Genomic DNA, 16,988 nt, shown 5'->3' with positions numbered 1-16,988 from the left:
TGTAGGGGCACTGAATTAGTTAGCTTTCCCATGCACATCATTTCTTATACTCATTTTCTTCTGCACAGCACCTCTTTTTCCTTTAATCACTCGCAGATGCTAACTCATTCTTCAGGACTCAGTTCGAATTTCCAGAAGCTTTTCTCTGAACTCATGATGGACTCTGCGTCCCATTATGTACTCCCGCATCGCTCCGTGCATCCATCTGGCACATCCCTTGCCGCATTAAATTCAGATTAAATGTTTGTAGGATGCTTGAGTTCTTCACAAGTCTCACGTCACTTAGCGACGGTTGGGAAATCCTCAGTGGTAGTTTCGGGAGCCATTCATTCATTTTATTGATTTCATCATTCTTTCAACAGCCATAACGTACGTGACGACGACTGACTCGTATCTTAAAAGATGTGTGTGTCCCTCGACCAATAACCTGTCTGTCCCTATCGTTCTGGAGGAGGACCAGGTACCAGAGAACTACAACTCCCATCAGGCACTTGGGGATCGCCGCGGCTGAGGGAGAGACTAAGGCTTAGGAATCACCATTCGCGTGAGGCTCTGCTCTCTGCGCCTGCGCAGAGTGCAGGGCCACGTCGCTTTTGCGGTATCAGAGACCACGCGTCTCATCCATGGCTTCCGCGAACTTGCGCCGGGTGGCAGATGGCGGCGGTGCTGGGGGCACCTTCCAGCCCTACCTAGACTCCTTGCGGCAGGAGCTGCAGCAAACGGATCCAACGCTGTTGTCAGTAGTGGTGGCGGTTCTTGCGGTGCTGCTGACGCTAGGTAAAAGGCGGCCGGTGGTTATGGCGGGTTCGGGGCGGACAGAGGTCCGGGCTGAGAGGGCGCCTTGAGGGCATCAGGAGGGTGAGACCCACCCATTCTACACCCCACCCTCTCGCCTGAAGCAGCGGCAGCAGCGGGGCGTTAAGGGAGATCCCGGGCGACCCCCGGAGTTATGTCCTGGTCTTTGGGGCGCGGATTGCTCTTCGTCATCTTCCCTGTTATGCTTGAGCGCGGTGTTCCCCGCCTTCCGCTGTTCTCACTGCAAGGATTCAGGGTCTTGACACCAACTTTCAGCCTCCGGTGTTTGCGTGCGAGCGCTGGGATACCAAGGTAGTGAGATAACACTTGAGTCCGCAGTCAGAGTAAGGAGTGCAAAGAAAAGTTGACCGTTGACACTGCCCGGCTGTCAGTGGGCCCCTAACAACAGCAATAGTAACCATTATGATAAAAGTCAGTTCCAGGTGAATGAGGTGTTTCATCACAGACTTCTGTGAATTTCCCCACCCCAGCCATGCACTTAAACTGATTGCCAAGGCGTAATTTGTTGTTTTTCTCTGTCTATTCCACAGTCTTCTGGAAGTTAATCCGGAGCAGAAGGAGCAGTCAGAGAGCTGTTCTTCTTGTTGGCCTTTGTGACTCCGGGAAAACGTTGCTCTTTGTCAGGGTAAATGATTTCATTTACACCCCTGTTAAGCTTAATAGAAAATTGTATAGCATCCCAGTATTCCTGTCATCTCATGGTTTATTTTGTAAAAGAAGCTGATGCTGGTTGAGAGTTACCAAATTTACTTGACTTACTTGGGAGAACAGAAAGACTCTTAGAAACCCATAATTGAGAAATATTGATCATTTTTCCTCTTTTTTTTTTTTTTTTGCCCTTGCCTGATGCTGATATTTAGTCTTATCGTATTTAAGGGTTTTATTTAATTAGTTTCATTCCAGAATAGCAGAAGGCACAGAAGCCAGTGGTCTACAGTTTATCATTCCTTGGTTAACAAATTCTTATGAGAGTTTATCAAAGACACTTTTTCACAGGATGATCTTTCTTTGACATAGTGGGCTAGTTAGCTTCTTTTTACTAATATTTATTTTTAATACATTTAGTATTTTTAACAGTGTGTTTTAACATGGTGAATAGGAGAGGTTTTCTGCTTTTTAACTTTTCTTTCTGAGAGTATAACTTATTTCCCTTCCATTCAAGAAATAGCTCAAACTTTTTTTTTTTTTTTTTTTGAGACAGGGTCTGGCTCCAATGCCCAGGCTGGAGTACAGTGGCGAGATCTCCGCTCATTGCAGCCTTGACTTCTGGGACTCAGATGATTCTCCCACCTCAGCCTCCAAGTAGCTGGGACTACAGGCGTGCGACACTAAGCCCGTCTAATTTTTTATATTTTTTGTAGAGATGAGATTTTGCCACATTGCCCAGGCTTCAAATCATTTTTGATGGTTAAAAATCTTTACAGAAGATTGGGAAATTTGGCCACTAACTGTCTTGAGAATAATGTTGTTTTTATTCCATTAGGGAGTAAAATTTGCAATTAATTAGATTTTTTTTTCTACAGGTAAAAAATACTAATATGGTCTTTTTCACCTATTGCAAGCAGCATTCATTTACTTAACCTTACACCTGGGAGACTTAGAATAATATAACTCAATTTCGGTTTGCTATTAAAATGTTGAATATCTCCCATCTTGTTTTTTTTACAGTTGTTAACAGGCCTTTATAGAGACACTCAGACTTCCATTACTGACAGCTCTGCTGTATACAGAGTCAACAATAACAGGGTAAGATGTTTGTGGAGTTTTGGAGTCTCACAGTCTTACTTTACTGTGGTGTGTCAGGATGAGTTCATCTGAGGATATAAGTACCATTTGTAGCTTATTTTTATGGAGAAGCATATTCTTTTTTTTTTTTTTGAGACAGGGTCTGGCTCCAATGCCCAGGCTGGAGTACAGTGGCGAGATCTCCGCTCATTGCAGCCTTGACTTCTGGGACTCAGATGATTCTCCCACCTCAGCCTCCAAGTAGCTGGGACTACAGGCGTGCGACACTAAGCCCGTCTAATTTTTTATATTTTTGTAGAGATGAGATTTTGCCACATTGCCCAGGCTTCAAATCATTTTTGATGGTTAAAAATCTTTACAGAAGATTGGGAAATTTGGCCACTAACTGTCTTGAGAATAATGTTGTTTTTATTCCATTAGGGAGTAAAATTTGCAATTAATTAGATTTTTTTTTCTACAGGTAAAAAATACTAATATGGTCTTTTTCACCTATTGCAAGCAGCATTCATTTACTTAACCTTACACCTGGGAGACTTAGAATAATATAACTCAATTTCGGTTTGCTATTAAAATGTTGAATATCTCCCATCTTGTTTTTTTTACAGTTGTTAACAGGCCTTTATAGAGACACTCAGACTTCCATTACTGACAGCTCTGCTGTATACAGAGTCAACAATAACAGGGTAAGATGTTTGTGGAGTTTTGGAGTCTCACAGTCTTACTTTACTGTGGTGTGTCAGGATGAGTTCATCTGAGGATATAAGTACCATTTGTAGCTTATTTTTATGGAGAAGCATATTCTTTTTTTTTTTTTTTTTTTTTTTTTTGAGGTGGAGTCTCGCTCTGTCGCCCGGGCTGGAGTGCAGTGGCCGGATCTCAGCTCACTGCAAGCTCCGCCTCCCGGGTTTACGCCATTCTCCTGCCTCAGCCTCCCGAGTAGCTGGGACTACAGGCGCCCGCCACCTCGCCCGGCTAGTTTTTGTATTTTTAGTAGAGACGGGGTTTCACTGTGTTAGCCAGGATGGTCTCGATCTCCTGACCTCGTGATCCGCCCATCTCGGCCTCCCAAAGTGCTGGGATTACAGGCTTGAGCCACCGCGCCCGGCCGGAGAAGCATATTCTTTGTGACAAATTCTGCTCTTGACAATCTGTACAGTAGATTTAATCATGCCCTCCTCTGCATTGTTGTACCTTAATGTACAGTAATGTTATATCACATTTTATTCTTTTTGTTTCTGTGTCTTCTTTCCAACTTTACAGTGAGTTCTTAAGAGTGGGCATTAAACCTTTTATGTTTTGAATAGGTAATACATGCATGTGGTATAAAAATTCAAAAGGTTAGAAAGGATATTTGGTGAAAGGTAATTTTTCCTTTCTGTTCCCCACTACCCAGTCTTCTCCTTAGAAGCAGTAACTTACTTTTTTTGTGTGTAGCCTTCCAGATGTTCTCTGCATATATAAACATGTCTGTATATCCTTTATTGTTTTTTCTTTTTAAATACTGTTCTGCCCATTATTTTTTTTCATACAGCTGATACGACTTGGGCTTTTCTTATTCTCCTATATTTGTATACGTAGTACCACCTGGTTGGTTTATGAGCTGCATAGTACTCCACTCTGTTGCTATACCACACAATTAAATTCTTACTTAATCAGGACCGTGTTAATAGACATTTAGTTTTGTTGTTAGAACCTTTGTTTTTACAAGCAGTGCTGCAATGGATATCTTGCAGAGTATATATGAGTATATTTCAAATATAAGGAATCATGGGTCCTGGCTTGGTGACTCATGCCTGTAATCCCAGCACTTTGGGAGGCCGAAGCAGGCAGATCATTTGAGGTCAGGAGTTCAAGACCAGCCTGGCCAACATGATTAAATCCCGTCTCTACTAAAAATGCAAAAATTAGCCTGGTATGGTGGCGGGCACCTGTAATCCCAGCTACTCGGGAGGCAGAGGCATGAGAATCACTTGAACCCGGGAGGTGAAGGTTGCAGTGAACCAAGATTGTGCCACTGCGCTCCAGCCTGGGCGATAGAGGAGACCAAACGAATTGTAATGCGTAATAAGTTTGTTTGTTTATTTGCTTGTTTTTGAGAAACAGTCTCACTGTGTTGCCCAGGCTGGAGTGCAGTGGCGTGATCTTAGCTTACTGCAACCTCTGCCTTCGGAGTTGAAGCGATTCTCCTGCCTCAGCCTCCTGAGTAGCTGGGATTATAGGCGCCCACCATCATGCCTGGCTAATTTTTGTATTTTTAGTAGAGATGGGGTTTCACCATGTTGGCCAGGCTGGTCTTGAACTCCTGACCTCAAGTGATCCGCCCACCTTGGCCTCCCAAAGTGCTGGGATTACAGGCATGAGTCACTGCGCCTAGCCATGTAATAAGTTTTGGTGAGTGAGTGGAGTGAGGGCTGGTTGGAGGGTGTGGGTGGATGGTTAGATGCATGAATTAGAATTGTGATTTGAGACCTTTTCTTCTTCTCTTTGTCTTCTTTCCCCTTTCTCAGGCCTCCAGAATTAAAGATTGTAAAGAAAGATAAAGGGACATATTTGTAAATATCTTAGAGAGAGATATATATATTTTTCAATGATGACACTCTTTGTGGCCCAGACCTTTTTAAACTCCCAAGGATTCAGATTTTGAAATTCCAGGTTTGGAAGGTCATCTGGTACCTGCACTAGATTTTTAACATAGGATATTCCAGGATATGCTTTAGATCTGTACCTTCTAATATGTAGCCACTGGCCACATGTGACTGTTGAGCATCTAAACTAGGACTAGTCCAAATTGAGGCATGCTGTAAATGTGAAGTACACACCAGATCTTGAAGACTTAGTATGGAAAAAAAGAATGTAAAGTATCATTAATACTTTTTTTCATTACATGTTAAAAGATAATATTTTGGATATATTAGATTAAATAACTTAAAATTAATTTTACCAATTTCTTTTTACTTTTTTATTATGGTTACTGGAATATTTAGAATTACATATGTGGCTTCTGTTATTCTATATTTCTATTCTATCTGTATTTCTACTGAATATTTAGAGCATTTTTCCCTTCCTTCTTCACTCTTTCTCCTACCCCCTTACGTTTTCGATCTCATCTCTTTAGACAATAATGTACCTAGTAATGTATCTTCCGAATTGCTTAGGGTATGTGGTGTAGTGCTGCTTTTGAAATGGAGCAATAAGTTCCAACCTGGGGTCTCCAGACTCTTAACAGTACTTTAAAAAAAAAAAGAGGGACTAATAAAAAACATTTATATTTGTCTATAAAGAAATGCACAGGCTATGTGAAAGGTAAGGTCATAATATACCCAGCTGGAATTGTGTTAAACCTGTACAGACTGTCTGCTTCTGAACTGTGGGTATGGTTGGCTGTGGAAAACGTAGAACAGCTGAGAAATGATCAGTGGGTCTGCCGCATGTACCAGGCCATATCTGAGAGTCTTGTTGTTGAGCACAGCCACATTTGCACTGAATATAAGCTCTATTCCCATTCCAGGCCTTGACCTTATATTCAAGAATGGCGGCCTGGAATGGTGAATAGAACTTACTAGGGTCCATCATAGATTTGCTCAATAGGGGCTCCAGAATTGACACAAATACTGACGGAGTTGGAACAAATAAATGATGTGTCTGGAAGATAAATATTTTAAAAATTAGATTAAGCGTGGAAATGATAAAAGTGTACTTTGTTATAAAGATTGGAGATCCCAGTAGCAGTAATAAGCTCTATGAAAAATTGTAAGTTCTTATATTACATTATTAGTTTATGAGTATTTGTTACTGTTTTCACATTTTTGCTTATACTCATACTGTACTCCTACTTTGCTGTACTCACACTGGTTTATCTCCCAAGCTGACTCAGGTAGATCATGCTTCCCTGACACCCCCAGACAGGCTTCTCCTGTACCCTCAGAACATTTATCAACGTTCCCATTTTATATTTATGTGTAATTTTACTTTACGTTCACCTTTCTCATACATTTTGCTAGATCAGGAACTGTGTCTTTGGCCACTGTTACATCCCCAGAATGCTGACTAGTGTTTTATGAGTAGAAGATGCTCTGTGAACATTTGTTTGATTAATTGATTAGGTACCAGTTTGGTAGCCAAAATATGATACTAAAGGTTTATACTGTGAACGTGGAACTCTACTGAAACATTAATGTTATTGCTGCCATCCCTAGGGCAATAGTCTGACCTTGATTGACCTCCCTGGCCATGAGAGTTTGAGGCTTCAGTTCTTAGAGCGGTTTAAGTCTTCAGCCAGGTAAGAAGGAAAGAAGTGAAGTGGGCTTGCCTAGGTCTGTATCTGTTTATCAAAGCCACTCATGTGATTTGCTCTGGTGGTGTTTGGGAGGCAGCTTGGTATCCTTTGGTAGGCCTTGAGGTGACCTTGGGGTCAGCCAGTTCTGGCTTGCAAGTCCACCTTCACCTGGATTTTGAGGATTTTATGGGATTAAAATGCTTAAAAAGTGTTTTTTAGTGTTTAGGAAATGTTAACCCTTCTTGTCATTGTTACTAAATGTTTGCATGTATTCTTAAGATGAATTTAATAATGTATATGACTATTAAAATCTGAAAAAAGTTTTAAAGCTGGGCTGAATCCTAGAAGTTATTAAATGCCAACATCATTTATATATATAGTTTTTGTTTTTTTTGAAACGGAGTCTCATTCTGTCGCCCTGGCTGAAGTGCAGTGGCGTGATCTTGGCTCACTGCAACTTCCACCTCCTGGGTTCAAGCGATTCTCCTGCCTCAGCCTACTGAGTAGCTGGGATTACAGGCACACGCCACCACACCCTGCTGATTTTTTATATTTTTAGTAGAGATGGGGTTTCACCATGTTGGCCAGGCTGGTCTCGAACTTCACTGGCCTCGGCCTCCCAAAGTGTCGGGATTACAGGCGTGAACCACCGCGCCCAGCCCATATATATTCTCAAATTACCTAAAATTGATGTTTCAAGAAGTACAGAACAGTATTTCCATATTTCTTTTAGTGTGTGCCCTGGTGTTATTGATTCTTAAGTTCTTCCCTAAAAGTCTTATGCTGCAGTTTCAGATGCTTCTTTTTTGGTCTCTAACATTAATAAGAACTGAAGAGGAAAATCAGTATGCCACATTTTGCTGATTTGAAGACACATTTTATTATCTCTGAATTTGGAATATATCTTACAGTTGATGGTGTCATAGTTTAATTGGCAGTATTTTGTCTTAGCGGTCCCTAAAATAATGTCTTTTAATTGACAACATCTTAGTTTTGATGGAAGGAAGTAGTTGATTCTTTGCCTTTTATTGAAGATGTCTAGACTGAAATTTCATTGTTGCATCTTTGCCCACAAGATGGTGGTGATGAACAATTTGTCACAGATAAGAATGTGATTTTTATTCCTTGGACAATTGAGACAAATCTAGAACTGGTAAATTTTGCCATAATTGGGTTTTTATTTCTAATTAATTTTTTTTCTTTTTCTATTGCCAGTTCTAAATATTTTATGATTTGCAGTATAACTACTCCGTGATTCATGTATTTTGGGTAAATAAAACATGCAAAATATGAAGATAAAACTTAGTTCAAATACATTATAATAATGATACATGCAAGTTGAAAAGACATTTACTATATTGGTATGTGACTTTTTAAAATTCTACTGTCTTGCTTTGCCAAGTTTCCCTAGTGGCTATTTTCCCTCTCCTGATTTGAACATATGCTATTGCTGTTCTTATTGTGGTCCCCTCCCCCACTTTTTAAACATTGCTTATTTGATTGTCTGAAACCAATAATAGCAGTTTCCTTTTCCTGAACCTTAAACACTTGAACTTTGATCTTCCTCACATCTTCCTTTTATTTATGCTCCTTTTTAACCCCCAACCATACTTTTTTTTTCTCTTACATTCAGTGATAAGAATTACCAGGATGTTTATGGTCTTTTGCTCCCCATTGCTTCTTGAATTTTACTTCTTCCCTTTAGATTCAGTTTTCTCTCACTGAGTATATCTTTTAGAAGTGTTTCCAGAGAGGGTGATGAGTAGTCAAATGTTTTCAGTCTTTGTTCATTTGTAACTCTATTTGACCCGCATTTCGGATTCGCTGTTTTAGCTGAGTGCAGAGTCCTGGGTGGCAGCCGCATCACTCCTGACATCATTCATCTGTTGCAGATGAGAATGCTGTTGCCAGTCAGTTAATTGTCATCTCACTGTAGTAAGTCTGCCTGATTTGACCTATCCAGGGATAGATTTTCTTCTGCTTAAGGATGGATTTAGCTTTATCATTCTTGGAATTTGGGTGTGCTGTTCCAGACCAAAGATTCTCCTCAGTTTTGGAAAATTCTCACCATCGTTTCTCCAGGTAGTGCTCTTTCCCCCATTATCATTTCTCACACTCTGGAATTCTTATGAATGTTATTGAACCTTATTATTCTGCCTTTCTTATTTCCTCTCTATCATATCTTACAAATCTTTCTACCTCGCATATTGTAAGATTCCCTCAGATTTGTTTTCTAGTTTATTATATTCTTTTCAGCTGAGCATAATCTCTGCTTAACTTTTCCACTGATTTATTAATATCATTTGCTATATTTGTCTAAAATACTTACCTTTTCAAACCAGCCTGTTTCTTTTTATATTAGTCTATTTTTTATTGTAGTTTGTAGTATTTTCTTAAATAATTTTAAACATTTACTTTATAGATAGATAGCTTTATTATCCTAGTTTTGGGGTGCTGATTATTCTCTTTGGGGTACCAGTTATTCTCCCTCATAATTATTTTCTTCTGTGCCTTGTAATTTTTGATCCAGAACCTTTCTTCAAGAGTGACACATCGCTGATACTGTGGTTGGTCTTCTTTAATCCTGTAGGATATGAAAGCCTTGCTCCATAAGCAGTTCATAATTCCTTCTGTTGGGGCCATAGGGCTTCAATAAGTCTGGCCCAATTTTTATGTAAACCTTTCCCCTTGGGGGTCTTATACCTGGAGAGTATAAATTCATACCCTATATCTGTGTGAGGCAGTGGAGGCCTGGTGTTTCTAAGGGAACTTTTTTTGCAAGCCCCGACCTCCCTGAGACTATTTCAAGTTGTAGGCTTTGTACAGGGTGTTCGGTTCTAGCTCCCTAGCTGCATGTTGGCCATTGCATGTCTCTTATCTCCACCTGGGCATTCAAACCCTTGCCCATAAGGCTTGTATTTTTTTTTTTTTTGAGATGGAGTCTTGCTTTGTCGCCCAGGCTGGAGTGTAGTGGCGTGATCTCAGTTCACTGCAACCTTTGCCTTCTGGGTTCAAGCAACTTATCTGCCTCAGCCTCTCAAGTAGCTGGGATTACAGGCTCCCGCCACCATATCTGGCTAATTGTTATATTTTTAGTAGAGATTGGGTTTCATCTTGTTGCCCAGACTTGTATCGAACTCCTGACCTCAAGTGATCTGCCCGTCTCAGCCCCCCAAGTGCTGAGATTACAGGCATGAGGCGCGACACCCGGCCACCTAAGACCTGTTGTCTACCGTTTCCCTGGGCTGCTGCACTTTAGCTTTGATATTTCTTTTTTTCTATCACATGAGGAGTCCCACTATGGCTGCGTTAAGTGACACCCTACCTGGTCACTGTGCTTCTAGTTCAAGCGCCCTCTAAGATTGCTTTGTCTTCCATTTATGCACCAGTATTCTTCATAAGACAGAAAAGCATGAGCTCCACAGGTCATTGTGTCACGCTTCGCTGTCTGACTTGGTTCTCCTTCATTTCTCCATCTCCCCGTGTACCAGCTTACCTTGACTTCCCCAGGGAATTTGTTTCATGTATTTGTGCCTTGAACATACTGTAGGCTGAGTATCCCTTATCCATAATGCTTGGAACCAGAAATGTTTTAGATTTTAGATTTTGGATTTTTGGATTGGGGATACTCAACCTGTACTTTCCAGACAGTCTGTGTCCCAATTTTTGGTCTAAGATTCAACTCAACTATTACATTCTCCTTAAAGTTACCTTTGACCTGGTCTCATTTAAATGATCTTTCTCTTTATTCCTATTACACGTATGCATAATTCTGTCTTGGCATTTTTCATATGGTTCTCTATATGATGATGTGTCTTGGAGGACAGGCATCATTTCTTACTGTCTTTTTTCAGCTTCAGTCATTGATACACAGTAGCACTCAATAGTTCTTGTTAAATGAGGATTTGTGTTGTATGATAACATATGCACAGACCTGCATGTGTGTCTGCTGAGTGTTAATCACCAAGATTGACTTTGAAGAAATTCAGGATAGTTTTTCAAGATAATGATGTCCTGTTACATGTTCACGTGCTAGTTTTTCTTTTTTTCTCCCACCAGGGCTATTGTGTTTGTTGTGGATAGTGCAGCATTCCAGCGAGAGGTGAAAGATGTGGCTGAGTTTTTGTATCAAGTCCTCATTGACAGTATGGGTCTGAAGAACACACCATCATTCTTAATAGCCTGCAATAAGCAAGGTGCCATCATGTTTTCTTGCAATAATAATTGAGTTTTTTGGGGATTGCTGCTACTAAGAATTATTTCCATTATTTACAGTTGTTATTATTGAGGATGAGAGATAATTGCTATACAGAACTATAAATTGAAGGATTTTTAATCTTAAAATTTATTTCTACTCCTACCTTTTCACCAGTCTTCTAACCAGAAGACCAAGGAATGATAACCAAGAGACTGCTAACTGATTTTTCTTTGATACAGTGTTTTTTCCAATTATAAATTATTTTACCTTACCAAGTTAAGTTCATCAGATTGACAATATGTGATATCAGATGCACAGTTTTGAAGGATAGAGTCTCTGCTTTCAAACAAGTTTAACAAGTTTACTGTACAGCACATTTTTTTCCTTTTTTTTTTTTTTTTTTGAGACGGAGTCTCAGTCTGTCACCCAGGTTGGAGTGCAGTGGCATGATCTTGGCTCACTGCAAACTCCACCTCCTGGGTTCACGCCATTCTCCTGCCTCAGCCTCCCGAGTAGCTGGGACTACAGGCACCCACAACTGCGCCCGGCTAATTTTTTGTATTTTTAGTAGAGATGGGGTTTCACCGTGTTAGCCAGGATGGTCTCGATCTCCTGACCTTGTGATCCGCCCACCTCGGCCTCCCAAAGTGCTGGGATTCCAGGCATGAGCCACCACGCCCAGCCAGACCACAGGTCAGCAGCACATTTTATCAAGGGGAGTTTGCTGAAGTTGTTTTCTTTTAACCTGATAACCGTTGAAAACGTTCCAGTAATCCCCAGTAAAACTGGGCTTCAGTTCCATTACCTGTACAAAAAGATAGACTGGCAGATCTCTTCAGGTCTCTTTCAGATCTGAAATTCTGATTCTATGATGAGTCCAAGGCATTTCTCAGAAGTGAGCAGTTAATATTGATAACGCCTTATCAGGAATGCAGCTATTAGCATCATTACCTAACCTCTTTATTTCTCTGACTGAGTATAAGGAGGGAGGTACTGTTTATTTGCCATGGGCTTTGTGCCGAACCAGGGCTTGTTTCTTACCTTTAGTACACTTAATGCTTTAAACATATCGTCTTAGTATCAACTGGAAACATGCTAAGTTTACTTTTAAATGACAGGTAGGGCATTGTCTTTTGGTGTGTGAAGGCACTTCTCACAATCACAGCACTGGTAGTTTTCTTTCTGTTAAACTGACTAAACTTATATGTGCATTGAATTGAAAGGTCTGTAAGGTGTGAAGAACTTTAGTGAAAGCTAAAGTCAGTTTTAGGGTCACTAGCATAATATGTTTATAAGCATTATCTTGGGAAAGCCCCTAGTGCAAGTATAAAGCATACTTTGATAGAGAAGGAACTAGTAAAAAAGGCATTTTTTTTTTAAAAAAGAGAAAAGAAACTTGCTGGTTTAAGTAGGAATTTTCCTTCTGTGTAAGAAGTCTTGGGAAAAAACGCATTCTCATTTAAACTACAACAGTGTCTTTATTTCTTTACAGATATTGCAATGGCAAAATCAGCAAAGTTAATTCAACAGCAGCTGGAGAAAGAACTGTAAGTGTGAAAGAGGCCTGTTGGTTAATTATATATCTTAATACTTAGACTGTAAGCAGCATATGCATGTTTCTTTTGTTTGGTTGTATGTGATTATCACAATTATAGACTGAAGATTAGTGTGATACGTATTTGTTAAATAATTTACAAAATAATGGAATCACAGAAACTTACTAGGATGCTTATATTTTAAAATTTCATGGAAAGATTTTTTTGAAACCATAAACTCAATTTATTTTACCATTGTTACTAAATCATTTATAGTTGAAAGGTTTTAGAAGCTAAAAAATTTTACATGCCAACTTGAGAACGGGGTTATTTCAGTGAGTGGAAGTGTTTGTTCACCACTCAATAATGCATGTAAAGTGGTATTTAAGGATGCATGTAAATAATAAAAAGTAAAAACTGAGAATCAGGAAAAAAGAAATTAAAACATTTAAAAGCCACTGTGGAAATTATTATTGACAGAATAAGAACAGAACACTGAGGAAGACTGCAAGTCTTTGATACTATATCGTAGCTTCCTAGATTATTAAAGTACTTGGCAATATTATATATCCTGCTTTGAGTGTTTCAAAGTTTATAAATTGAGCTTTTGAATTTTAAGGCATCTAGCATGTCTTCTGTGTTATGCTAATTTGTAAGAGCTAGCCAAAAGCTGGCTTAAAAGAAATGATCAACATTTATAGTAAAGCAAGTTATGTTTTCTTATTGCTTTTGTGTAAGGCCTTGAAAAGGATCTGATGAGGAAAAACTGTATAAATTCAACTTTTAGAACCTTGTCTCCTCACTATGATTTACTGACTCCTTTATTCATTTAAGAAGCACCTGTAGTGCATCTAGTAGATGCCAAGCCTGCAGTCGGGAGCAGCTGTAGGAGGAGATGTGTTCCTGTACTCAGGAGCTTAGAGTCTAGTAGAATCTAGTCAGCTTCGGGCATTGGCAAACTCCTGCCTGGGCTTGCAAGCCAAGAGTAAATCGACATTTTTAAAGGGCAGGTAGAAAACAGAGGAAAAATATGTGACAAAATATTTAATTTCTGGCTCTTTGCAGAACAATTCTGCTGGCCCTGCCTATGCCATTTTCAGTGGTTCCTTTCCCTTCTGGAGCTGTGAGTTTATCACCCTGCCCTGTGCTCTTGATGCTCACTCTCTTGGATTGTATCTATTGCTTGCCGTTAGGTTAATAGGGACATTGGAACAATTCGATGGTTGGGTTTTTCTAAAAATTCTCTTGAAATTGTTGGGAATTGTTTTGGGGAAGCCAAAGCTGTCATAATATTATTTGTGAATCAGTCTTTGGTTATTTTTAACAGTACAGTCCAAGTCTTCCCCTGGTTAAAACACGTTTTCCATAGGCTGTTTACTTTTCACTCTGTAGACTTAGAGAAAAACAATACAGAAGGCAATGCTTTATTAAAAGGCAGTGAAACGAAATGTTGAAAAGTTGTAAAGGTTAACATCAGTTAAAACTAGGAATCTAACTAATTTTAGTTGAATTTCAGATTTATGAGAAGTAGGTCCTGTTAGCTTTGAGGCATTTCATAGTCTCTGAATAACAAGGTATACTATATTTACATGGCCTTGTGGCAAAAGCTGAATACATACTTTTTCCTTAAAAATTTTTTATTATAAAAGATCTTATATATAAAAGTCACATGCATTAAGCTTAAAAAATATTAAAATGAATATCTATGTACTCACCACCATACCTAGAAGGCCCATTTTTCTCCCCAAAAGCTTTTCCCTCAGGAGGTTAGCAATATCCAGTTTTGTATTATTTTTTAAAAATACTTTTATAGTTTGTGTGTGTGTGTTCGTTCCCAAACAAGGTATTGCTTAGTTTTGCCTGTGGATTCTTCACTAATTTTGAAGCAACTTTACAGAACAAGAAATGCTTTATTTTGTAAGAAAGAAGATTGGCAGCATGCATTCCTCTGCTTCTGGATAGCAGAAAGGGAAGGGGAGGCCAGCAAATGAGTGTTGCTTATGTACCCTTTATTAGGACCGGCAGGTGGCAGTAAGGGGACTTACATTGGGAAGTTTTGGTGGTTAAAGAGGTTGGGTAATAGTAATTGTGCCCTAGTTAGATATGAGCATCTGGAGTTTGTGGATTTCTAAACTCCATATCCAAATAGACTCAAGATAAAAATACATACCCTATCTACCCACACTTAACTTTCAGAAACTTATGTTTTTATAACACTTATAGCATACATTTTTAAATAGCATCATTCAGGAGATCCTCTTAGAAGGGGTCCCTGGGCTGGAAGAAAGTTGGTGTGACCTGGTCCACTGCTGACCTGCCCTCTAGCCCTGTGACGTCCAACCCCCTCCCCCACTAACCTACCTCACCTCTCTGTCCAAGAGAGGGACTTATAAATGCAAAGGATTATTCAACAATCTTAATAGCATAATTGGCGATTCTATGGTTAAGTTTTAAATGAGTGCTGAAATGTTTAGAAACTAATATGATTTAATTGCTGTATAAAAATATTGCCTCCTGATTTGTTTCCTTTTGCCCCACAGCAACACCTTACGAGTTACCCGTTCTGCTGCCCCTAGCACACTGGACAGTTCCAGCACTGCCCCTGCTCAGCTGGGGAAGAAAGGCAAAGAGTTTGAATTCTCACAGTTGGCCCTCAAAGTGGAGTTCCTGGAGTGCAGTGCCAAGGGTGGAAGAGGGGACGCGGGCTCTGCTGACATCCAGGACTTGGAGAAATGGCTGGCTAAAATTGCCTGAGAGGCAGCTCCAAAGCACAAGACCCGGATGTGTGTGATACACAGTTTTGGAAAACGGGCTGTGGTAGTCTGGAGTTGATAAGGAAGGGATACAAAATGTGGTTAGAAACATTTCCTTGTTGAAACAAAGTACTGTTGAAACCAGCTTGGAATTTTTTTTAAGTTCATTTCTCCCTTATGGCTGCCTTTCAAACAAGTACCTTTTATTTGATGCCTGTATCTTCCCTTTGTTAAGGTTTAACTTGATGTAGGGTCAAAGTTTTTGTGACAACAAGCAGACTCCACACAGAGAGGATATGATGAGATATGGCCATCACCTGAAAAGTTTTCTCATCTTCTCCTTCTATGCTTTGGTCCCTTTCTCCTGGAAACAAACCTGCCTATGTATGAAGCTAGTTGATTTCCGTTGCCTCTGAAGTTCACAGGCAAAACATTGTCTAGTCCTTTGCGAATTTCTCTGATTTGTGGGCACAGTTAACGAAGTTTCCCCACATGTGAAGACAGGTACAAAATAGCAAAGCCAAGCAGACAGTAGGTCTGTTCTTCATTAGCTCAGTGACTTGTCCACACTCCAGTCTTAGCACTTATGTTTCAAAAGCTTGTCACAAACCCTTGGAGTCATTCCCAGATAACAGGACTGGACGTGATAAATCCCCTAATGCCAAGGGTCTAGTGTGTTCTTAGTGGTTATACTGGGAAGTGTATGGAGATTTAGGTGCTGCTCTGCTTCTCTGGATGGCTGAAGGCTCCTGGGCCATCTTCATGTGCTGCTCGAAGAGCTCCTATTTTGTACTCTTGGCTAGAATGCTGTGGAGCAAATACAAAGTGAAAAAATTTCTCTGTAAATTTCTGAAGTGCATATTCATTGATGCCAAAAAAAAAAGTTGCCTTTTGAAGTGATGTTCTTTGCTGTCTTCTTAAACGTGAGGCTTTTTAAAATGACTAGTATATTTTGTGGTAAAGAAAACAGGCTGTCTGGCTCAAAGCAATTAAATAGAATGGAATGGTGAGTACAGATGAGTGCACATGTCAGGATTCTGGCCTAACTCCTTGTTTCCTGAGCCTAAAGATTGCAACATACAGAAGAACACACTCTCCTATTCCTACCTCACACACTCAGGGACAAGCCCAGCTAAAGCTTACAAGGAGAGCAGGGTGGCTCTGTCCAGGTGAGAAGCCAGTTGTGGAACAGTGTGTTAAGAGCCATGGTAGGAGAGGCCCGCAGTTCTCTGGAGCATTCAGCAGGGGCACCCCACCTGGCCTTGAGGATCGGGGGCGTCAAAGGATAAAGCATGGGGCTGATGCCATCTGAGGGAGTGTGATCGTCCATGTACAGCCTCTGCCTGCTGTCTCACATGTCCCTTCTGGTGGGTCACTTGGGCTCTGGGAGTACACGTCACCTCAGACCATCTGGCAGAAATAAATACTCCAGGCTCCCACCCCAAAGCATGTGTCAGCCTTGCTGCTGGAGCACGAAGACGATGTAAATGAAACACGAAATGGAGAAGTCGTGAGACCCTGACCGAGTCCTTATTTGAAAGCCTGGCCCTCAGCCCTCTGTCTTGCCACATCCCCTGTACCTGCTCTGCCTCACATTTTACAACTGGCAGCCAGAAAAAGTAAGGCTTAGTAGGCAGGGACATCTATTTCTTGTCTCTCCTAAT

General features: G+C 40.3%; 1 protein-coding gene across 2 annotated transcripts; it reads left to right on the top strand.

Moving 5' to 3' along the window:
• Positions 1-258: 258 nt before the first annotated feature.
• Positions 259-16,224, top strand: SRPRB (SRP receptor subunit beta). 2 transcript variants are annotated; one of them, XM_033212641.1, is made up of 7 exons: positions 259-777; positions 1,347-1,441; positions 2,485-2,562; positions 6,759-6,841; positions 10,898-11,034; positions 12,529-12,583; positions 15,112-16,224. In XM_033212641.1, exons 1-7 carry the CDS (start codon positions 624-626, stop codon positions 15,323-15,325), a joined length of 816 nt encoding a protein of 271 aa, XP_033068532.1. In that variant the 5' UTR covers positions 259-623; the 3' UTR covers positions 15,326-16,224. The 2 variants fall into 2 exon arrangements, with proteins under 2 accessions (XP_033068532.1, XP_033068533.1); XM_033212642.1 differs by lacking the exon at positions 2,485-2,562 and adding an exon at positions 3,168-3,245 and having other exon boundaries at positions 417-777.
• The last annotated feature ends 764 nt before the right edge of the window (positions 16,225-16,988 follow it).

The sequence above is a fragment of the Trachypithecus francoisi genome, unplaced genomic scaffold (genome assembly GCF_009764315.1).
Source record: "Trachypithecus francoisi isolate TF-2019V2 unplaced genomic scaffold, Tfra_2.0 Lachesis_group0, whole genome shotgun sequence".
In the NCBI taxonomy this organism is placed as follows: Eukaryota; Metazoa; Chordata; class Mammalia; order Primates; family Cercopithecidae; genus Trachypithecus; species Trachypithecus francoisi.
The sequence above is the reverse complement of the archived record's forward strand: the minus strand, read 5'-3'. Positions and strand labels throughout refer to the sequence as shown.